The sequence below is a fragment of the Saccopteryx leptura genome, chromosome 10 (genome assembly GCF_036850995.1).
Source record: "Saccopteryx leptura isolate mSacLep1 chromosome 10, mSacLep1_pri_phased_curated, whole genome shotgun sequence".
In the NCBI taxonomy this organism is placed as follows: Eukaryota; Metazoa; Chordata; class Mammalia; order Chiroptera; family Emballonuridae; genus Saccopteryx; species Saccopteryx leptura.
The window spans coordinates 642,571-666,211 of NC_089512.1; the positions used below are offsets into that span (position 1 = coordinate 642,571).

General features: G+C 56.2%; 1 protein-coding gene across 2 annotated transcripts in view; it reads right to left on the bottom strand.

Annotated features, from left to right (window-relative positions):
* LOC136382297 (contactin-3-like) overlaps positions 1 to 23,641 on the bottom strand; it is a 210,160-nt gene that overhangs the window by 16,209 nt on the left and 170,310 nt on the right. For both annotated transcript variants that reach the window (XM_066351405.1, XM_066351404.1), the window contains exons 14-19: positions 11,042 to 11,159; positions 9,994 to 10,152; positions 9,751 to 9,900; positions 7,356 to 7,426; positions 6,059 to 6,293; positions 3,954 to 4,069 (exon numbers count right to left, since the gene is read on the bottom strand). In XM_066351405.1, the coding sequence (XP_066207502.1) occupies positions 3,954 to 4,069; positions 6,059 to 6,293; positions 7,356 to 7,426; positions 9,751 to 9,900; positions 9,994 to 10,152; positions 11,042 to 11,159 (849 nt within the window). The remainder of the gene's footprint in view (positions 1 to 3,953; positions 4,070 to 6,058; positions 6,294 to 7,355; positions 7,427 to 9,750; positions 9,901 to 9,993; positions 10,153 to 11,041; positions 11,160 to 23,641) is intronic.

Genomic DNA, 23,641 nt, shown 5'->3' on the forward strand with positions numbered 1-23,641 from the left:
CTACTCAGAAGGCTCTCTGTGTAAAACCTGCAATCGTTCATTTCTGGAATTTCTCATGTACTGTTTCTCTGAAATCATGGGAAGGGAACCCATGTGTGTGTGTGTGTGTGGGGGGGGGGGGGAGCCAGTGTACCAACACCGAATGTTTTGTGCATCTATGCGCAATGGAGCTCCCATTTCTTTTTTTTTTTTTTTTTTCATTTTTCTGAAGCTGGAAACAGGGAGAGACAGTCAGACAGACTCCCGCATGCGCCCGACCAGGATCCATCCGGCACGCCCACCAGGGGGCGACGCTCTGCCCACCAGGGGGCGATGCTCTGTCCATCCTGGGCATCGCCATGTTGCGACCAGAGCCACTCTAGCGCCTGAGGCAGAGGCCAAGGAGCCATCCCCAGCGCCCGGGCCATCTTTGCTCCAATGGAGCCTTGGCTGTGGGAGGGGAAGAGAGAGACAGAGAGGAAGGAGAGGGGGAGGGGTGGAGAAGCAAATGGGCGCTTCTCCTATGTGCCCTGGCCGGGAATCGAACCCGGGTCCTCCGCACGCTAGGCCGACGCTCTACCGCTGAGCCAACCGGCCAGGGTGGAGCTCCCATTTCTTGATAATTTGTTTTCTTCAGAACCATAAAGCCAGTTCTCAAGCCCCTACATGTTTATACGGGAGAGGGAGTGAGCGGACGCACACCTGAGGATGGCAGGATGTGAAGTGGGACCTCCGTGTCTGCAAGTAATGCGCTTATTGCAAATGCTAGTAACAAGCTTATTGTAGAAGCTGACGGCCCCGCCGGGAGACGCCCTCTAATACCATCCCTGCAGCTGCATTCTCACTTGACACTTAAAAGCAGTTTAGAAAAATAATGTAGTATTGAGAAATGGCACCTTTTATTTTTTAAAGCCGTTCAAGTACAGGGATTAAGTCAACACTGTATGTGACTGCGCTGCAACGATGCCATTTGTACTGGAGGAATTTCAGGAACACACACTGCAGAGCAGCGGCTACAATGAACACGAACACGCAGGAAGACGACGAGGCGCGTGGGACCGGCTGCAGCGGGGACGGGGGAGGCGCCCGGCCGACCTCAGACCACCACCGGTTTCCACACACGGACCCGGACCAGGACGGACTTCTGTCTCCCACGTGTGTCCGTGCCCCGTGCTCCCGAACACAGAAGGAGCTTCAGGACACTGGCCGTGTCACCCCGGCGGGAGCCTCGCGGCTCCGCCTGCACACGCCCCAGGCACAGAGAACAGGTGCACCTGCTGTTCTCGCTCAGTCAGGACACCGACGGGAAATACCGCACAGACTTCGTCCAATCAGGAGAAGGATGACATGCTCCCAGCCTGACTTCGTCCAATCAGGGGGAGGATGACGTACTCCCAGCCTGACTTCGTCCAATCAGGAGGATTAATCTCACTGCTACAAAGTTTATGGGCTCAGTTCGGCTCATCCAATCAGGAAAAGGATCAGACGCTGCCGAGGGTGTGTGCTAAACCCATCTTTGTCCAACCACGAAGAGATTTAGATGCTGCCTCTACTTCATCCAATCAGGAGGAGGCTTAGTCTCGATGCTGTGGAGATTGTATACTCAGTTCAATTTGACCCAATCAGAAAAAGGTTTAGATGTTGCCAAGGGCGGGTGGGCCAACTTCGTCCAATCAGGAAGAGGGTTAGATGCTGCCCAGGTCAGTGAGCCCCGCCCTCTTGTTGAGGCTCCAGCCGTCAAGGCCACGTGGGTGGACTCTGAGGACGGTGACCGACACTCCGCCCAGCCGCTCGGTTCTCCAGGTTGTGACTCTTCGCTGAGTTGGGGAAATACCTGCTCATTACAGATGACGTCCCCAGTGAGCGCGCCTCTGTCCCCGGCACGGCCTCCTCTGCCCACGAGGTGCGGACTCCTGGACGGACATCGCCCACCGTCCCCTCCCTCCTGCTCCCTGTCCGGTGCCGGTTCCTCCTCTGCCGCACAGGTGACACCGCGGCGCCCAGTCACATGCTGTCCAGCTGTCCCCACGTGGCTGCTCCGGCATCACAGCTCCGCTTCCAGCGCACGAAATCCATCCGAGGACGCGCAGCAGCCAGAGAGGACGGGGAGGCCCGGAGTCTGGGGGCCAGCCACACTGGCCGCTAATCGCGTTAATTCTCCCACGAGCCTGTTAGGTTCATTACTCTTATTATCTTTATTTTAACTGGCGTGGAGGCAGCTGCAGTGACCTGCTGGAGGCTGCACAGGGTGACAACAGCAGGAACCGTGCTCACTGACCCACCCACTGTCTGCAGCATCCCCCCGCACCCGCCCGGCGGGGGATGGACAGGTCGAGGCCCTCCCCGAGAGCGGAGAGCTGTCCCAGAGGGGTGCGGAGCAGGGTCCCCATCCTCGGTGGGGTAACCGTGTGTACGGTACACGGCCGGCGCCCTTAGCCTCTGCTGGTCTTCTCCCTGGACCCCTTTCCCCACGTGGCCGCCAGCCGTGGAGCCCCGTCTTAGAGAAGTTCATTATCAGCTTCAGTTGATAGATTCTAAACTCGACATCTACCCGCTCCATGGCGTCACCCTGTTCCCAGTGACTGCTAACGCCCCTGGGCCCCTTGGCCACCCACGAAGCCCGTTCCTCTCCACCGTCCTGTTATTTGTTTCACGAGCTACAACCAGGTCAGGAGAGGGATCCTGTCACTTCCCTGGCCTGTCCCTTCTCTGCTTCATCATTCATATCCACTCACGCCAGTGTCTGTCTGTGCAAGGACGGGGAGCTGCCTCAAGGTCACACGTGAGGGGAGGTGACTGCACCAGACAGTGTGATGAGGAAGCATGTGGCCAGGCTCCCGATGTCGGGACAGCCTGCCCGGAGCTGTTCTTGTCCAACACCCCTCAGGGTGGCTTGGGAGTCTCTGCTCTGCCTCGTCTGCTTGCTCAGGCCCTGAGCTTGAGAAGCTTGGAACGGGACACGCTGCTGCATTTCACTCACAATTACACTGACTATACATAGTCCTCTAACAGAATCCAGCCAGCTCTGCTGACCAGTCTGTGGTCAGCTGCCACTGGACACGTGGCCACCCAGGACCCACCATCTGAGGCTCTCTCGACAGTGGGGGGCTGCATGGGCCTGCACAGCAAACACGCTGTGTCACCCTGACACTAAACCAGGACTTAACAAGCATGGGACAGATGGCCGTGCCTGGGGCAGAGATGGCCACTTGGAGTCTGCAAGCTCACTGTCAAGAGAAACCTTCTCGAGACTTGAGTTTTCACCTTGCTAGTTCTCAGCTCCCACTGAACATGGGTCTTCTGTGACCAGGCCTCCGGTCCTCCCTGCCGACACCCTGCTGCAGGACCCGTCTTCTGCAGGGGCCTCCTCCTCCCGGGTGTCGGCATCCACCTGGAGTGCTGTCTGTGCTCTCCACACTGACTCCGTTTCACTTTAGAGCCCGTTCTGAGACCGTTCCAGGTCGCTCACCCTTCTTAACCAGCCTGACGTTTTCTGTTTGACATCCGGACCTCCATCACTTTTGCTCTTGTGTTCCCTTCTGTTTTATAGCTTCCATTTAATTTCAAGGAGGAGAGTTCTTTTAGGGCAACAATGACGTGAGAGCCGGCTTCTCTGAGCCCGAGAGAGTGTCTCACGTAGGACAAGGCTCCCAAGAAAGTGAGACAAGGAGCTGCAGGAAAGGGTGCCCACTGGCGTGACTATCTGGTGAACTTCCACACTGCCCAGTCCCTAAAAAATCTAGCCCATGCGATTGTGTCCTTTCCTATGGTTACTGTTTCCTTTTCTATCCCAACTAAAGTCATTTCATTGAACTTGTTAAGTTCAGTATCCATTGGTACTCACTTGGGGAAATGTGCTGATACAATGTCAACAGAAGTCGGACTTTCGCTAAGGTGTCATTGGTACACAGACCCCCGAGCATGGAGCGAGGGGGCGTGGCTGCACCCAGCGGCAGCGGATGGAGAAGAGTTACCTCGTAGCCGAGTAAACGCCCGTTGCTCAGCTTCCAGGGGACGGCGTTCCACGAAACTTCAATTTCCGAGGAAGACAGGCTGTTTGCAGAGACTTGAGACGGGGCTGCTGTAGGCTCTGCTCGGGAACACAGAAAGACAAAGATAATTTTGGTAATGAATTTAAAAGTCTACTGAGGTTCGTATGTTTTACAGGGCCTTTGAATAGATTTGAAATATAGAATATCCAGTAAAAATATATGAAAACACAAACCATGTCATGAAAACGGAGATACTGCCCCATTTCCTTTTCTTAGGGACAGATGATGTCAGAGCCACAGGCGTGTCCTTGCTCAGAGGCCACAGCGACCAGCCCCTCCTGTCGTCAGACTGGACCTTCCTTCCCTGTCCCTCTGTGCTCCCGCCACCCACAGCTTGTGCTTAGGAACGCTGTGCCCACAATGCCACTGCTTACTACTGTTCAGCTTGCCAAGCAAAGGTCACGGTCCACAGGGGTCACTCACCCAACAAGCACCGAGGGAGAACCCCCCTGGGTCAGGCCCTCACACACCGACTCGGGAGGGTGCGTCCTTCTGAAGGTCCCCTTGTCACGGGCGGCTCCCTGGGCTGCACGGGTCACAGTGACCCCGCCTCAGGCAGAACCCTGAGCAGCCTCGCCCCCAGGATCTATTCTTTGCTAACGGATCCTGCTCCCCTCCAGGGTGACTGATACTGAGACAGATCCCTGGTCCGGGCCCAGGCCTCTCAGACTTCCCTCCTGGGGAGTCGTAGCCTGTGTGGGAAGACCAGGACCACGTGGGGACAGGCGGTTCCGTCCTGGGCTCTGGAGAGACGGCGCCTGGGACCGGAGCTGCTCTACGTGAGGCTCTACACAGGCTTCCTGCGGAGCCCTTCCTCTGACCTGTTGACCCCGGGACCTTCTCAGTGAATTCTCGCTGTTCTCACAAAGGGCAGTCCGTTCCTGACACTTGGACAGAGAGACCTTGAACCACATCACCAGTGGTGACAGGAATAGTAACAGGAGAAGGAAAGTGCAGATGGGGGTGCGGGACGGGTAAAGGCTGTGCCCCCCCTGCAGCGGACCCCCCTCGGGGCCGGGGTGCAGAGAGCAGGCAGACCCGAGACCCCCTGGTTAACTGACTTCCCTCTCTGGACCCCTGACCTCCCCTTGTGCTGAAATCCCAGCACTGCTTGGAAATGGGATGTAGAAGTGAAGAGGAAAGCTCTCTCTTTTGCGAAGGTGCTCGTAATCCGTGTTTGTCTGTCTACTCAACAGAAAAGAGAGGGTCCTCGGGGCGGGGCACTAAGAAAAGTGAGTTACGGTTTTTAGGAATCTGTAATGGACCGCGGGGCCACAGGGCCACAGTGAGAAGTCAGGTCCCGTGAGCTCAGAGGGGCACAGGGAAGGCCCAGGGTCAGGACACTGACTCAGTCAGTCTAGATGGACTCTGGCAAGTTTACTCATTCTTTAATCAAGCTTCCATTTTCTCATGTGTAAATGAGAATAATCGCACCGACGTGTCACCTCTCCTTGGAAAATCCCAATGAGGTAACGTCTGGCCGACAGCAGCACTCAACACACATTCACTGCTCGCCTCGGGGGGACAGACAGTCCACAGCTGCTGCTGACCCATGAAAGGGCAGCTTCCCTGGAGTCCCCGGCCTTCAGCACTATTTTGTAAAGAAATTCAACATCGGCCAGAAATAAAGAAAGGCCTCGGAAGGGAATGGGTCCGTGTGATGTGTGTCCGCACCGGGGACCACAGCTCAGAGCGGCCCGGGTCCCACCTCCCCACGGTCTTGCCCTGGGCCTCCCGGGCACTTCCAGAGAACTTGAGCTCCCCCAGCCGAGACAGCTGCTGCCGCATCAGCAGCAGGAGTCAGGATGTGTCCCCACTAGTGGCTTTCTAACCCACTGCGATGCCCTCTATCCGCTGGGTCTGCGCTGCACGGGGGCATCGTGACCGCACTGGGAACCTAACTGTGACTTCGACCATCGCTCAGTGGGAGAAACAGAGCTGAGGTCACAAAGAGCTTCCACGTCAGCTCTAGGGACGCAGCGGACTGGCTCGGGTTGGACGTGGAGCGCGACCCCAGGGCGTCCTACCTTCCTCTGCGGAGAACACTCGGGCCACCGGGCTGAAGGGTCCCTCACCCTTGTTGTTGTACACGCCCACCTTGACCTCGTACGGGGAGAACGGCACGATGCTCTCGTTCCGAAAGACGTATCTCGGGGCGTCGGGGGACGTGACCACCGTCTGGATCCAGGTGCTGACCCCCAGCGGCCGGAAGGCCACCACGTACCCAAAGCCTTCCCCGTTCTGCAGCTCCTCCGGGACCGGCTGCGGAGGGAGGAGGGACGCTGTCGGTCACGCTGCCCCGGCGGCGAGGCAGAGCGGACCAGCGACAGCCTGCAGTCTGCGGCAGGAGCATCCCGGAGCCTGCACCGTGCTGACGTGGGGCAGCCCAGCGGGACAGACAGACAGACAGACGGCCGCTCACCGCCCGGCCCGCTGAGCTCTTCTCAGACTACTCAGATTTTTAAGCGTCTTGTCGCCCCAGTCTGAGTTCTGAATGATAATAATAGGTTGAATAACCTCATCTCTCGTGCTAAATAAACATACTCTCATCCCCAGTGTTGCCTTAATGGAGATAAATTACACACAGAGATGACAATGACGTACAAAAAAAAATAATAAAACTAGGAGGAAAGGAAGTAAAAACCACATAGAGCCATGTGTGGATCGTGTCAGAAACTCCTGCTGTTCTGTCACGGTCTCTTCACTTTGTATTTTTTCAACAACATCTTCAAATAATGCAGACAATTCCGGTGCCTTCTGGCTTTCAATGTGTTAATTAAAATGTTTCCTAATTACGACACAGCAGCCGCGGAGCGGACGGCAGAGCTCGGCGCCCGCTGGCACCGGAGGGGGTGTCGCTGGTGGGGTGCCCCTGGCTGGTGCGGTGCCCCTGGCTGGTGCGGTGCCCCTGGCTGGTGGGGTGCCCCTGGCTGGTGCGGTGCCCCTGGCTGGTGGGGTGCCCCTGGCTGGTGGGGTGCCCCTGGCTGGTGCGGTGCCCCTGGCTGGTGGGGTGCCCCTGGCTGGTGCGGTGCCCCTGGCTGGTGCGGTGCCCCTGGCTGGTGCCGTGCCCGTCACCCCTGAGCACACGGCTGCACAGAGAGCCATGTGGGCAGCTTCAGAGTCGCCAGTCAGGACCCGGCTGTCAGCCAATGACCTCGGGCAAATCCGTTACTATCTCTGTGCCTCAGCGTTTTGTTTTGTTTATTCTATAACATGTTGCAAGGATGCAATTTTAAAAATATGCAAAATGCCAGGAACGGTGCTGGGCACAGACCCTCGCCCCACCCTGGAGGCCGCCTGAGGGACCGGGGCCCAGACACTCACATCCCAGGTGATCACCAGCTCCGACCGGCTCCCGCCTCCCCCGCTGACCTCAGAAGGAGGCACGTCTGGAGCTGTGAGGTGAGAGAGACAGAGAGGAGACCCTGTGGGCATCTGGACACGGGTCCGACAGATCAGTGTTGCCTTAGATCAGGGGTCCCCAAACTTTTTACACAGGGGGCCAGTTCACTGTCCCTCAGACCATTGGAGGGCCGGACTATAAAAAAAAACTATGAACAAATCCCTATGCACACTGCACATATCTTATTTTAAAGTAAAAAAAAACCAAAACGGGAACAAATACAATATTTAAAATAAAGAACAAGTAAATTTAAATAAACAAACTGACCAGTATTTCAATGGGAACTATGCTCCTCTCACTGACCACCAACGAAAGAGGTGCCCCTTCCGGAAGTGCGGCGGGGGCCGGATAAATGGCCTCAGGGGGCCGCATGCTGCCCGCGGGCCGTAGTTTGGGGACCCCTGCCTTATATACTGAAATCACACGGTCAGTGGCACGTTTCGCACAGACAGGTGTGTGCACATATTTGCGTACGTGCAGAGTGGGCCCTTGAGCGACCCAGTGTGACCTTACAGGTTCCCTCAGACACAGGGTTTTCTCAGCAAACACCTGCGCTGTGTTTGGTCTGCGGAGGGAGAGCCAGCGGCCTGGACTGACTTACATCCAGGGGACTCGAGCACCCTCACTTTTGTACCCACCGGGGCCCTGGGACCATCCCCAGTGAACACTGAGACACAGCTCAAGCGCTGGGAGAGTCAGAAGTTACGCCCGCCTTGTCAACCGCACATGGGCCGGTGCCCCTGACACCCACGAGGTTCAAGGGTCAACTGTCTCTATCCTTGGGGAGATCGTGACGTAATTTACATCTGCATAAAATTATCAACAGTTCAAACAGCGAGAAATAATGACAGTCTGGAGGTCAATAAGACAAGGAATTCACCAGGAGTGCTGGAAGGACGATATAGTTTTTGAGTCAGCAGTGGCTTTACGTGACGATGCCAGACCCCAGCCCTGCAGTCCCGAGAGGAGACGCTCTCCCGCGGACCCCCACGGGGCTCCCCGTTCTCTCTCACACTGAGCGACACGCTGAGGGAGACGGGGCCCCGGCAGGCGGGTCCTGTGCCCAGCCGCACTCGCTGCAGCTAGGAAGTGCTCGGCCCCAGGAGACGCCCCTCAGGTGTGTCACGCACACAGACGAGGGCAGGACGCCCGCACGCCGCCCCCTCTCGCAGTCCCTGGCGTCGGCGCTCTCTGCTCTGTCCCGAGCGTCACTCGGACGACCGAAACGCATGCTGTGAGTCCCACCTTGTCTCAGTTCCTACACGGCTAGGCCAGCTCTGTTCAGAACCTCGTCTGCTTCGTACCCATTCACGTTACGGATTCTGAAACGAAGCCCTCGGGTTCTCTCGGGGGCCTCCACTGGGTGACGTTCCGCCCCCTCTCTCATGTTCAGGGGTGACGTCAGGATATTTTTAGCTTGTGAAACAGTCTATGGCTACCCTGAGCAGTTTCTCTGCCTGGGAAACATTAATGTTTCTCTCCTAATTTAATCCTTAAAGGAGACAAATGCTCGTCCTCACCCCCTGGCCTGAGCTGCTCGGGAGCTGGGGACAGCCGACTCCCAGGCGTCATGACCCCACAGTTTGTCAGGGCCTGTTCTAAGGGGACACAGCCTGTCCCCCGTTCACAGGGCGACTGTGTCACAGAGTCATTGCCACCCGACATGACACAGAACCATGTTCACTCCACATGCACTCGTGAAGGCCGAGGACGCGCCGGGCCCGGGAAACGTCACCCACCATCAGAATCACGTTCTTTTTTTTTTTTTTTTTTTTGTATTTTTCTTAAGTTGGAAATGGGAGGCAGTCAGACAGACCCCGCATGCGCCCGACTGGAATCCACCCGGCATGCCCACCAGGGGGCGATGCTCTGCCCCTCTGGGGTCATTGCTCTGTTGCAACCAGAGCCACTCTAGCGCCTGGGGCAGAGGCCACAGAGCCATCCCCAGCGCCCGGGCAAACTTTGCTCCAATGGAGCCTTGGCTGCGGGAGGGGAAGAGAGAGACAGAGAGGAAGGAGAGGGGGAGGGGTGGAGAAGCAGATGGGTGCTTCTCCTGTGTGCCCTGGCCGGGAATCGAACCCGGGACTCCCACACGCCCGGCCAACGCTCTACCAGAGCTAACCGGCCAGGGCCTCACGTGAGTCTTTGGACAGACGCCACGTGGCCACCAGTCCTGCCATTGGACGGGTCGGGTCACTGCAGGTGGATGACCGCGTGTGGCCCCCTGCTGCCTGGAGACTGAGGCCAGAGAAATGGAAGTCTGCACCCCGGGGGGACCTGTCAACCCGCTTGTTACTCAGGAAACAAAACACTAACCTGCCTCTTCAGTTCTTACTTTTTCTGAGGGCAAACTGGGTTCTCCACCTCCGATCGTGTTGCTGGCCACAACCCGGAATTCGTACTCCACCCACGGGTTTAAGGCCACGACAGTCGCTGTGCGTGTCTTCCCGTCAATGACCTCGGGCACTACAGGGGGGCATCGGAGAGGTCAGGGTCCGCGTCTCAGCGCGGACCTGAAATCCACCGGCAGCGTCGAGGGCACGGCCCTGGCCCCTCTACCTGTCGTGGCTGTTTGCCAGCCCACGGAGAAGGGCGTCCTCGCCTGCACGGAGTAGGACGTGACCGGGCTGTGGTTGTCTGCGCCCTCCTTCCAGGACAGCTGGGCTGTGGTGTCTGTGACCTCCTCCACCGCCACGCGCTCAGGGGGCCCCGGTGAGCCTAGGGGAGCGAGAGGGCGGGCGGTGGGCGCTGTTCTGCCAACGGGGTCCTCGTCCGCCCACGTGAAGGGTGTGGCACGTCCCCACTTGAACGCTTCCGAGAGACCCCGCTTTCTGAAGCACTTAGGGAAGAGGCTGTTTACCTGTAATGAGTCTCCCCCATTTCTGTTAGATCTTAAGTCAGAATGTGAGGCTGTCATTCTGAAGCCAGACCCTGGACGCCGGCTTGTTCGAGGTCTCTGTGAGGCAGGGTTCCCGCGCCTCTCCAGACTCAACGCCCCTGGCTTTGGGGTGGGGGAGCCCAGTCCTTCCATCCACTGCTACTCTGTGAGGCACTGGCGTCATCTCTCAGCCCCGTAAAAAGTCAGCACCCTGGACAGCAGCTCAGAATGGCCGACTGTCTCAGGCATGCCGTGTCAGCCTGATGCTTTTGGGGCGTTCACGCCCACACGCGCATATGCACACTCACTTACACACACACACACGCATATGCACACACACACACACACGCATATGCACACACACACATACGCATATGCACACACACACGCATATGCACACTCACACACACACACACACACACGCACACGCGTGCACAGTCACCATTCCCCTTCCCAGTAAACACGACCTCCGAGCGGCGACACGCTCACAACACGTCCGCCAGGTGGCCGCTGTGGATGCTCGTCACAGAGACGGCTGAATGAAGGGTCGAGCTGAGACATTTGTATGGCTTTGAATTTACACCCGTCCTCCCCGTCCCGTTGCTGGGGGCGGGGGCACACGGAGACTAACACTGGCGCGCCGTGTGCCGCCTCGTGCCGGATCCCCCCGCAGGAGGGAAGCTCGGGCGAGGCGCGGCGTCGGCAGCACAGGGCAGCGCCCACGCTCACCTCTGACCACAAGGTCGGCGGCTGACGAGACGCTGTCCACGCCACTCTGCACCACACACTCGTACTTCCCGCTGTGCTGCAGCTGGATGTCTCTGATCATCAGGTCGCCCGACGAGCTCTGTTGGAAAAAACACGCGGTGAGATGAGCACACTTCTGTCCTGCAAACACAGAGCATCGTGGAGGCTGTGGCCGACGCCGCCATCAGGAGGAAGCCTGCGTCCAGAGAGGAGACCACGGCGGTGGACGTGAGGACGGACACGGCAGACTGCAGACGGGTTTCCATGGTTCAGTATAAATGACCAGCTTTTCTCGGGCACTTAGGGTTTTAAAACCAAATAGAGGCGGAGACTAGTTCCCTCCACCAGACGACACCCCCGTCTGCACCTGTGCTCAGCACCCACCCACGCCCTCCCTCCGGGTCCCACCTCTGTGGACACCTCTCGAGGAGACGCAGGGACACTTAGGTCTCTGGTGGGAGGGACACGCAGCAGGACAGGGCGTAACTGTGGTCCAACCATACTGGTGCTTAAAAAGCCTCTTAATTCAACTTCACTGAAGGATCTAGGGACCGTCGATCAGAACCCCTCAATAAGAAGCAATTACAGCATTTTAAGCCCTAAAGACGACAGCTGCCCTCAGGAAGTTTGCTGGCACCAAACCCCATGTCTATTAAGAGAGCGAATGTATTTCTACAAGCTCAACTTCAGACGGTCCTTGTTTCCCAAGAACGTAAAGTCCTGCTCGTAAAATGACAAACTGTTTGCCAGGTTCAGGCATTAGGGAAAATATGGATGGAAATAAAACTATTTGGAAACAACAAAGCCCCTTGGAATGAGCCCTTCCTGAGAAATCTCTAAGCCGGTGCTGGAAGGGAAGCGACATGTTTATCTTAACGCATTAAGGGACAGTTCGACTCAGTTTTTCTGGTATTTGTCAAAAGACGGATTCCACTATCCTGCTTTTAGGTAATTTCCTACAATCTCCGACAGGGTCATTTCTTAACTACGGCTTCAGTCCTTAGGATTCTTAATGGGCTGTGGGCTCTCTGTTGGCTCAACTTCTCGAGTCCTGGGAGGAGGCAGAAGTGAGGTGACTGATGGCTGTAATTAAATGGTAATCCATAAACTGTTTAGTCTGCACATTTCTTTTTCACCAAGTTGAACTTTTTTCACCCCCCCTCCCCCTCATCTCTCCTCCTCGGGGTTATTTATAGATTTATTCCCAAGACTAAACCTGCTTGCTTGCCAACCGTTAGAAAGGCTTCAGGTTTTAGGGTCTCCGTGTCCTCACAGGACGTGGACGATCGTGTCTACAGAAATCTCTTCTTGTTGGTGAAGCAGGAATGATCACTACTAAATTCTATGGAGGCACCAATGTCACAAGTTATTGTTCTGTTTGTCTCGTTATTTTGAAAGCATTTGGATAAAAGAGATTGGAACAGGACTTCACGTCCTTGGACAGAAAAATGCACATTAGCCTGACCAGGCAGTGGCGCAGTGGATAGAGCATTGGACTGGGATGTGAAGGACCCAGGTTCGAGACCCTGAGGTCGCCGGCTTGAGCACGGGCTCATCTGGTTTAAGCAAAGCTCACCAGCTCGGACCCAAGGTTGCTGGCTTGAACAGGGGGTCACTCAGTCTGTGTAGGCCCATGGTCAAGGCACATATGAGAAAGCAATCAATGAACTAAGGTGTCACAATGAAAAACTGATGATTGATGCTTCTCATTTCTCTCCGTTCCTGTCTGTCTGTCCCTATCTATCCCTCTCTCTGACTCTCTGTCTCTGTAAAAAAAAAAAAAAAAAAAAGCACATTTTGGGCACACTGACCTGTGTCTTGGAGAAAGGACGGGGCCGACCTTGGGCTCACTTCTCTTCACACTGGGTATTTTATTGGTGATGAAAAAGAAATGATTTTATTGGCTGTGTAAAAACCAAACCAACTTTCCTGAAGAGACGCAGTGAGGCTTGACACCAGGGGAATACCATTTTAGTTATGTTTTTACACTGTGGAGTGGGGTCAGAAGACGGACCGGTGGACAGGAGGAACCATTAACGTTTCTCAAGCACCAACCGGAAGCTGGTTGGGCGAAGGTGTCAATGAAAAATTGAGCAACAATTGGGAGGGATACTCTCCTTACTTTTGGCCTCTCTCAATAAGACCTGCTTGTACAGTCCTTTCCCCAGGAGCCTCTCTCTCTCTCTCTCTCTCTCTCTCTCCCTCTCTCTCTCTCTCCTTCTCTCTCTCCCTCTCCCTCTCTCTCTCTTCCTCTCTCTCCCTCTCTCTCTCCCTCTCTTCCCCTCTCTCTCCCCACCTCTCTCTCTCCTCTCTTCCTCTCTCTCCCTCTCTCTCTCTCCCTCTCTCTTCCTCTCTCTCTCCCTCTCTCCCCACCTCTCTCTCCTTCTCTCTTCCTCTCTCCCTCTCTCTCTCCCTCCCTCTCTCTCCCCTCTCTCCCTCTCTCCCTCTCTCCCTCCCTCCCTCTCTCTCCCTCTCTCTCCCTCTCTTGGGAGGGATACTCTCCTTACTTTTGGCCTCTCTCAATAAGACCTGCTTATACAGTCCTTTCCCCAGGAGCCTCTCTCTCTCTCTCTCTCTCTCTCTCTCCCTCTCTCTCTCTCTCCTTCTCTCTCTCCCTCTCCCTCTCTCTCTCTTCCTCTCTCTCTCCCTCTCTCTCTCCCTCTCTTCCCCTCTCTCTCCCCACCTCTCTCTCTCTCCTCTCTTCCTCTCTCTCCCTCTCTCTCTCCCTCTCTTCCTCTCTCTCTCCCTCTCTCCCCACCTCTCTCTCCTTCTCTCTTCCTCTCTCCCTCTCTCTCTCCCTCCCTCTCTCTCCCCTCTCTCCCTCTCTCCCTCTCTCCCTCCCTCCCTCTCTCTCCCTCTCTCTTCCTCTCTCTCTCCCTCTCTCTCTCCCTCTCTCTCTCTCTCCCTCTCTCTTCCTCTCTCTCTCTCTCTCTCTCTCTCTCCTGTCCTTTGGTGGAGTGGTGCATGCGGTTACGACTCGTCTCAACAAGAGCTCGATCTCACCGTGTCCCGTCCACCCAAGGAGCTTCTGACACGTGACCTCTGTGACAGGACTGAACCCAGTTCAGGGAACAGATAGATATGGGAACAAGTCATTTTTAAAAGTTTACAAAGTTTACTGGATAAAAATTAAAGTCACACGGCACATACACTGTGTAGATAACTCCACAACAAAGGAGGCAATTTCCTGTCCTGTTGCTAATGGGGGGCATCCGGTCCCCGTGGGGGGACCCACGGAGCAGCCACTCTGGGACACGGGGTAGCTCCCTAAGCCAGGACAGTAGCCCAATTCCGACCCAGCATTTCCTTCCCTTCCTATGAGTGTCCCCTACAGAGTGTCCCCTACGGGAGCGTCTGGGCGGCATTGCCCAGAGTGGCTGAATAGTGGACACACCCAAGCGTCGGTCAGAGCGAAGCAGTGGGAGCAGGCATGGACAGGAACGGTGTCAGGACACAGAAACGGAGGAGCTGTAGGACAGCGGTCAGCGTGTCTCAACCTGGAAGACACTCAGGCAGGCAGGAAGAGAACAGGACACTGGTCTGGGTCACACGTCCCTACGCTGGTCACCTGTGGGGGGGGACAGCCCACATAGCGGCCGGAATACGGGTCACGTTTCCTGCTGTCAACGCTGGTTACTGAGTGAGCTCATTGGCTGAAAACCCACGGGGCTCTACGCGCACGATTTGTGCATTTTTAGTAGAACAGAATGGCGCTCAAAACGCAGCTCTTGTTAGATACATCTGCACCTCTCAAAGCTCCACCTTCAACAGGCTGAAGGGGTCGGAGAACGTCCTTCTACACTCGTTCCCCTCACAAGAACGAAACCCAGCATAATGCTTTAACTTGGTTAGAAATCCTATCATTTCCTCTCAAAATGCAACTGAGTGTTCCCACACGTTAAAAAAAAAAAGATAAAGGAAATTCCAAAGGGACGTTTCACGATGTCAAACCACCTCGGCCCCACTCACTTGATCACTGAAAATAGTTAAAACACAGCTGGGGTGCAGCACCTGTTCCATTAGTTTGTTGGTCTTGGCGTCGCTTGCCTGAACTGGGCGTTTTCTCTGCCCTCAAGTGGGAGGGGTGAGAATGAGGCAGGTGGAGGCCGAAGCTGCCCCCATCTCCCCTTCCCCAGGACCCCAGTGTCCCCGGCCCCCTCTGCTGCACTGCTGAGAGTGCGCCCACTGTTCCCGGGAGTCCGAGATGCGGGAAACGCGTCTTCAAGTCGTGAGAACTTTAATCCTCAGACACTCTGTCTTGACGATCACGCGTTCAGAACCATTCACGAAGGAACTGCCTGCCGGACGCTGGTCCCTGGGGACGCAGTGGGTGTGAAGACAAGTCCTCACGCTCACGGAGTTTAGGGCCCAGGGAGCAGTGATGGCGACGACTACACACGCAGGGTCACAGCAGTGGCCGGTCAGGTCACAGAGGACCAACCCCCTGAATTCCCAGAGTCTCAGCGAATGGACATTGAGCTGAGATCTGTGATGTGAGCACTAGCTCTCAGGAAAAGTGTAAGAAAAACTCGGTCTACACTGGGTACCCTGGGGCAGGAGAGGCCAGCCCGCTGGGGGTGGGGGCACAGGGGGGGTCGGCGGCGGGCGGGGCAGAGTTACCCCCAGAAAACTGGAAGTTCACTGGGGCTGAGTTCAGGTTCCTATTTAAATCTTGAAGATAAAATCTCATTTTTATTTTTATTCTTTCTTTCTCTCTTTCTTTTCTTTCTTTCTTTCTCTCTCTCTCTCTCTCTCTCTCTCTCTTTCTTTTTTATTGAGAGGCAAACAAACTCCTGCATGTGTGCCCCCCACCTGGCAAGCCCACTAGGGGGCGATGCTCTGCCCATTTCCGATGACTGCTTTGTTGCTCGGGCAACCAAGCTATCTTAGTGCCTGAGGCAGAGGCCATGGAGCCATCCTCAGGGCCAGGGACAATTTGCTCAACCCCTTCAAGCCATGGCTGTGGGAGAGGAAGAGAGAGAGAGAGAGAGAGAGAGAAGGGGAAGGAAAGGGGTGGAGAGCAGATGGGCGCTTATCCTGTGTGCCCTGAGCGGGAATTGAACCTGGGACTTCCACATGCAGGGCTGATGCTCTACCACTGAGCCAATCGGCCAGGGCCATCTTTGTGTGTGTGTGTGTGTGTGTGTGTGTGTGTGTGTTTTATACTCAAAAAAACATTCTTCTCACACTTCCAGAACACGACACAGGTGTAGACGGTAAACGCACGTATGAGGCATGTCGTCTTTGACACACACGCTAAGGGACCAGCCACTGGGCAGGGAATGTTGATGTGGACCGTTAATGGCAAAAAGCCTCTGTAGATTCGAGGCTTAGCAAAAGGCTAAGTTCTCCCCCTTCCACCTCCATATTGGCTGTGATGCTGAGTATTTGCACCCACTTCACTTGCTTCCTTAAGTTGCTGGAAGCGATTCACGTGCCCTTCCTCTGACTCTGTTCAGATGTTGGTTGATTTCACTAATGCATGGTGGGGGGATTCCTGTTTATTCCTTGGATGTGTAACTTTGTGTCAAGGACTTTCTTGATTTGCATATGGCTATATAATAAAGCAAACTGGGGCTATGGGGCACTCGGATATTGCCATCAGCATTGAAGAGGCCTCCCGATCCCTCCCTCCCTCCCTCCCTTCCTTTTTTTTTTTTTTTTTTACAGAGACAGAGTGAGTCAGAGAGAGGGACAGATAGGGACAGACAGGAACAGAGAGAGATGAGAAGCATCAGTTATTAGTTTTTTGTTGCAACACCTTAGTTGTTCATTGATTGCTTTCTCACATGTGCCTTGACCGTGGGCCTTCAGCAGACTGAGTGACCCCTTGCTCGAGCCAGCAACCTTGGGTCCAAGCTGGTGAGCTTTGCTCAAACCAGAGGAGCCTGCGCTCAAGCTGGCGACCTCAGGGTCTCGAACCTGGGTCCTCCACATCCCAGTCCGATGCTCTATCCACTGCGCCACCACCTGGTCAGGCCCACCCTTTTTTCTTTAATAAGTCTGTTTTCTTAACTCCACACCGTTCTCACTCAAAACCCAGAATTAGGAGCCACGCTGGTCCGCGGCAGAATGTAACAGAAGTGGGTCCCCTTCCCCTCTCTGGTCTGCGGTGACGGGGCCAGTGGCATTTACCTCCCTCTGCGTGGAGAGAAACCCAGCCCAGAACCTGAGGTGACGGACGCCAGAGCCGGTGAAAACGAGATCGTTACTAATGACAGGGACGCTGGCTGGGCGTTGTGAGACCCGCTGGGGGCCAACTCCAAGGGGAATGAAATAACCTTGGGCTCGGAAGCCTCCTGAATGGAGCCAGCGGGGATTCAACTTTCCCAGTAACAAGTGAGCGGCGCACACTGACTCCCCGTGAGCACTCGGGAGCGCACACCGCCCGGAAGCACACGGCTCCGCTCAGAGAGACAGCGGTCCACATGGCGGCTCTCTGGCAGGCAGGACCCCTCCGGTCCACGTGGCGGCTCTCTGGCAGGCAGGACCCCTCCGGTCCACCTGGCGGCCCTCTGGCAGGCAGGACCCCTCCGGTCCACCTGGCGGCTCTCTGGCAGGCACGACCCCTCCGGTCCACGTGGCGGCCCTCTGGCAGGCAGGACCCCTCCGGTCCACGTGGCGGCCCTCTGGCAGGCAGGACCCCTCCGGTCCACCTGGCGGCCCTCTGGCAGGCAGGACCCCTCCGGTCCACGTGGCGGCCCTCTGGCAGGCAGGACCCCTCCGGTCCACGTGGCGGCCCTCTGGCAGGCAGGACCCCTCCGGTCCACGTGGTGGCCCTCTGGCAGGCAGGACCCCTCCGGTCCACCTGGCGGCTCTCTGGCAGGCAGGACCCCTCCGGTCCACCTGGCGGCTCTCTGGCAGGCAGGACCCCTCCGGTCCACGTGGCGGCCCTCTGGCAGGCAGGACCCCTCCGGTCCACGTGGCGGCCCTCTGGCAGGCATGACCCCTCCGGTCCACCTGGCGGCTCTCTGGCAGGCACGACCCCCCTATCACGGCCTCCTCCTCGCAGGTTCCAACGTGAGTCGCTCACCCCTCCGCGGGGCTGCCTTCCAAAGCCTGGTCCTGGGCGCAAACCACCACCGGGTGCTCTGGAAACAGCGGGACCTGCCCGTTCCCCCGGAACCTGGGCGGCGTTTCCCTCTGTGCGGGGCCCTGGGGAGCTGGGGGCAGACAGGACTGACCTCTGTATTTCTGATCACCCACTCAGACGGCTGCAGCAAAGTCCCCTTAGTCCCAAATGTCACTGTGCGCCCACGGGACACACATAATTAACACCCACTGAAACCTGGACACCGTTTTAATTTTTCTGACCGATGGACGATTTCCCCTGGAACGAACGCCCGGCCGACTGAACAGGTTACGTAGAACTGGTTAACGTCCGTAGCTGCTGGTCTTTCTTTGGTGCCAATCAACTGGAAGGGTGTCCCAGTCCAGGACGGAGTCCCCGCTCGTCCCACTGTCACCGTGTCAGGAGAAGGGCCGGAAAAGATGACTGAAACTCGTCCACGGCCCTTCCTGGGTCTCAGCCTGTGCGCCAAGCGCCCACGCTGTGCAAAGCTGCCGGCTTTTCTGTTGAAGGTTTCTCTGGGCCCCAGTTCATACGGGCACCTTGGGGGGTTTCTTCCTGGGCTGTGTGGTACGTTGTCGGGGTACTGGCCTGGGCATCAGCGATCTTGGGGATGGGGGCCCATCTCTGATCCACAGGGATTTTAACCCAATGTTTTCTCAACTCTCGTCACTGAAATCACCTTCACACCCTTCCCCCCACATCTTAGTGCCAAAATCTCTAGTATTTAATTTCTTAAACTGATTAATTTTCTTGAGCTTAAATATTTTTATGGCAATTGATGTGGGGAAAGTATATTTTTATCTTAAATGGAAAACGGCTCATCACAATTGCAGTTCACAGCCGGAAGGAACTCGGTGAGTGGAAAACTGCAGACAGACCCTGCCCAGTGTGACACAGGTGGACAGCAGCTGGACACTTGGCGTCTCTGAGACCGAGCCTCCGCTGACCCGTTACACAAGTCACTGGGGTCACACCCAGTGCCCCACCAAACCATTCCCCTGGATTTCCCCGAATGACTGAGTCAGCATGGGGACTCGATCTCTCCCCCTGTTTCCAGGCTGCCCGTTGGGGCCCTGGTCTGCACCGAGTACAGCAGGGGGCTCCCCAGACCCGACACCCAGCAGTGGTCAGCGCTGCCTGCATGCTGAGCTCACCCCGGGTGCCTTGGAGAGAAAGCCAGGGACGCTCGACCACGTCCCAGAACAATCCGAGAGGGAGTCCAGGAGGAGGCGGTCCCGCTCACAGTCAGTCAATGAGCAGTTGGTGGAAGTCGCTTACAGCCTCACCTTCATGGCTCCTGGAAATAAAAGGCTCCAGAGAGCTGCTCACGTCTTCCAACTCCAAGCTTCTGCTCAGCTCCCAGCGAGAGTGGTGTCCCTGAACACGGTGTGGTCCCAGAAGACGGGTCAGGACACGCGTGTGGGAGACACAGGTTCCATGTCGAGCTCCGGGGTCTCACCGTGCATCAGACTGCCCGGCGTGCTCACCGGTAGCTGTGAAACGGCTGCTGAAACCGTTCCGCACGCTGACAGGTTCCCATAGGGTCACACAGACCCTCTCAGCCAGCTGGGGTCCCGGCAGGATTGACCCGGATGGGGGTGACACTCCAGACAGAGAAAGAATACATTTCAGGTCCTGAGAGCTTGCCCTGAGTGACGACTGAACTCGGGGCCGGACCTCATTGTTTCTGCTTTACCCTCATATCCGAGTTCCGAAATCCTGTGACACATCTGCCCCTTTAGAATAAGACTCGTCTATAAGAAAAGAAACCCATGGATACAAAGAAATTAAAAAAAAAAAAGCCATTGTTTTGTGGAAACTTGACCACGTTGTCCCAAACGTCTTATGTTTGCTGCTGGTTCTCGTCACGGCTGCTACATAATAATTTACCCAAAATGTAGTGGCTTAAGAAAGTGATCCCTTAAAAAAAATAAAAAATAAATAAAGAAAAGAAAGCGATCCCTTAAAAAAAATAAAAAAGAAAGAAAAGAAAGCGATCCCTTATTCTGCCCGGGGATGTGTACCTGAGCGGAGAAAAAGGGACAGCGCAGCTTTGGGCCGCTGGACTGGGGACGGGGGGCCCACCTGGGTGACGGGACAGCAGGCGCTGGCGCTGGGTGGGGCTCAGCCCCTCCTGAGGAGCGGTCCCCACGCCGTGCCCGGCACAGTGACTGGATGTCAGAGGGAACTGTGCGTGGGACAGGGAGGAAGCCCCCGCGGGCTGTGTGCTGGCCGCGGCAGGCACCTGGCCTCAGCTGGGCTGCTGGTCATCGGACAAGGAGGCCCCGTGTCCACCAGATCCAGGGAGAGCGGCGTGAGTGTCTCCACTCAGCAGGCGGGTGTCGAGTCACTGGAGAGAGCACGCGGGTAAGGCTGTTGCTGCCGCCGCCGTCGTTGGGAGCCCCAGGCCTGCCCACCTGCCCCCCTGCCCCCCGGGGGTGCTGGCAGGTGTGCTGTGTGTCCACAGGCCCCTCCCCTCCGACCTGAAGGCCAATGGAGAGTTTGCGGCATTAGCTCAACGGCTCAACGACACCCTTCCTCGCAGGGCTGTGCTGGGTGACGCTAACAAGACCCCAGTCCCCTGGTCTGGTCTGGACACCCCTCCTTCCGTCTCAGCAGCCTGAAGGTGAGCCCGACCACACGGTCACATGAACTAATCACGGCGGCAGACCGGTGAGTCCAACAGCTCCCCCGTCCTCCACGGGGACACGCTGTTCATGGCGAAGTTTTACTGACGGAATGAAGATGAGGGTGGACGTTAAATACGAGAGTCATCAGACGATGGTTATCTTGGTAAAGAGAGGGAACTAAAATTTTAAAGTCTGCATAAGAATTCATTTTAAAAAATCAGAGCTTTATTTTGACTGTAATACAAGAACACTTAAAATGTCTGAGTTCTGGGCGTCAGTGTGTAAATTGCCCCAAATGAACCATTGATTCCTCACTTCCTTACTCCTGTTCAGCTCAATTCAATCGTCCAATAAAACCTTATGTCCTGAAAAGTGAAGGAACTTCTTTCCGAAAGGGAGGCATGAACTCTCAGCCAGGGTGACAGCTTCGCCTCAACAAGAAGGAAGCCCCCCACTCTCAACACGCCCCCCCCCCCCCCCCGCTTCTGGTCGACACAGAAGCTGCTGCTTTTCCCAACGAGAAGAGAAGGGCTGAACACAGTTAACGAGTTAACGACCCGCCTGAGACCTGGCAGAGAAGTGAGCTCACGGGAAACCCGGCCTCCAAAACCGGAGACACAACAGGCCACCGTGGGGGGCGGGGGGGGGGGGCAGTCTGCAGGACACGGCCCCCAGCTGAGCTCCCGTTAGCAAAGGCCTGTTCACCGCTGGCCCGTTCACCACACAGACCTTTCCGCCCCAAAGACAAGGCCTGCCTGCAGGCACAAAGGACTCCCCAGGGAGCGATGTTCTGAGGGCAAATGCGGAGGAGACGGCAGGAGGCCAGGGGTCGCCTGCAGCTGGGGGTGGGGGGACGTCATTTCAGAGGAACTAAAATATTCCACCGTTGATCCGGGGGCCAGGTGCAGAATGTGTTGACTCCACCAGAAACCATTCAGCTGTACGCTCTAAGTGGTTGGCTTGTGTGGTACGTGAATGATTTCTCAATGAAGCTGCTAGAAACAGCGAAGCCAGCTTGAGTAAAAAAAAAAAAAAAAAGTCGCCACGATCAGCAGAGACGTTTTCCTCTGTGTCTGGCGTCATTTCTTTGTTCGCTGACTGGATTTGAGACGGACCCTCTTTCTGCCAAGTGCCCTGGTCGAGGGTGCAGTCATGAGACGTCCCTCTCTGCCCCCCCCCCCAAAACCACACCAGAATGATAAACTAGCTCTTCATTCTACGCTTCAGCCTCCACAGGTGAGATTTTTTTCTAAGTCTGCAAATCACAGATGCCGGTCAGTACCTGCCATGGACGTCAACAACTGGGGGTGTCGGGGACAATGACCAGCAGCACCCAGAGGAGAGCTGCTGACCATCAGACGTCACAGAGATTTCCCCTAGCACCTGACGCGGCCATGCTGGCGTGTTCACGTGCTGGTGCCCAGGCGGCCACGGTCACAGGTGTGCACACACAGGCATCCCCTCCTGCTGGTGGCTGCCTACGGTTTTCAACCTCCCACCAGTGGGGTGGGTCCCAGTGTGGGATCAGGAGCACACTCAGGGCAACAGCAAACAGGTGCCCCCCCCCCCCCCCCGCGGAGAAAGCCAATGCCTCAGAACTGGGCGACACAACCTGAGGAAAGTGTTGGAGAAAAAGACGAAGCTCACAACAGCGGCATCTCCCTGAGGTTCCCACCTGCGTCTCCGCAGAGCCCGTCCCCGGGGGCCCCGGCCCCTCGACCGCCCCTCCCCGAGCAGGAAGCCCTAAGACCTCTCCGTGCCCCTCTGATCCTAAGGCTGCTGTGCCCCCCTCAACCCAGGAGAAGTTACGAGAACGCTCAGGAAAGAGGAAGACGGATTTCTGACAACATGAACGTAGAACCTTTCGTTTTGGGAACGACACGATCACTTCAACAGAAATGCAACATATGGACAGCAGGTACTTCCATTGAACTGAACGGAGATGTCAGGAACAGCTTGAGCACGGAAGGACCTAGGGCAGATCTCGAATGACTGAGCTTCCGAATCCCAGCGGGGGGAGTGACCGCCGAGTGGGACCTGCAGCGTCTGCCCGGAGAGGGAGCCACACTGAGCGAGGGGCAGGGCAGCTCACAGGGGTGGACACTGTGTGACCTCAGCACACGGTCCGATGACCACGGGGAACGGATGAGATGGAAATCTGACGTGAAGGGAAAGGCCTGTTTCACCTCTGTCTCTGGAAAGAACAGAACAGGTCCCACATGCTGACGGCTCTCGCGAAGCCTGTCTTTTGTGCATGTAACCTTTGGAAGTCCCCACCGTCCCCACTGTCCCCACCGTCCCCACTGCCCAGCGTCAGATGGAAAAGGCGGCATTGAGCACTCTTCCCTACGGAAATCCAGGCGCGTAGCTTCTGTGAGCTTTCCCCGCCAGAAACACACGCAGAATTTCTCTCTCTGTCCTGCAGAAGTCACCTTACTCCACAAGAGACAGCGTGACTGACGCTCCCTGTTTTCTTGACTCGGAGGAGCCGGTCACAATTCTAACCGCCTTTCACCCCAAATCACCGACAGGCAAATGGAGAGGTTCTCGATCTCAGTATTAAAGCTGAGAAAGGAGAAGCTGCCCGATAAGGAGACATCGCCTCTCAACCATCTGTTTGGCAAAAAAAAAAAAAAAAAAAATCAAGAACAAAAACACGTGTGGGAACGGATTTGGGGGACAGGTGTCCCCCGATCTGCTGAAGGCTCCCGACCCTCGGACGCCACCCTGGGGACAGTTCGGAGACCATGCTTCCAGGGAGGACGTCCCCTCAACCAGTCCCGTTATCCCCTGGTTTCACAGAGGAGAAACAGAGGCGAATGTAGGTTCAAGACCAACAGTTCCTATTAGAAGGAAACAGGTTTGAAGAGCCAGGACTCC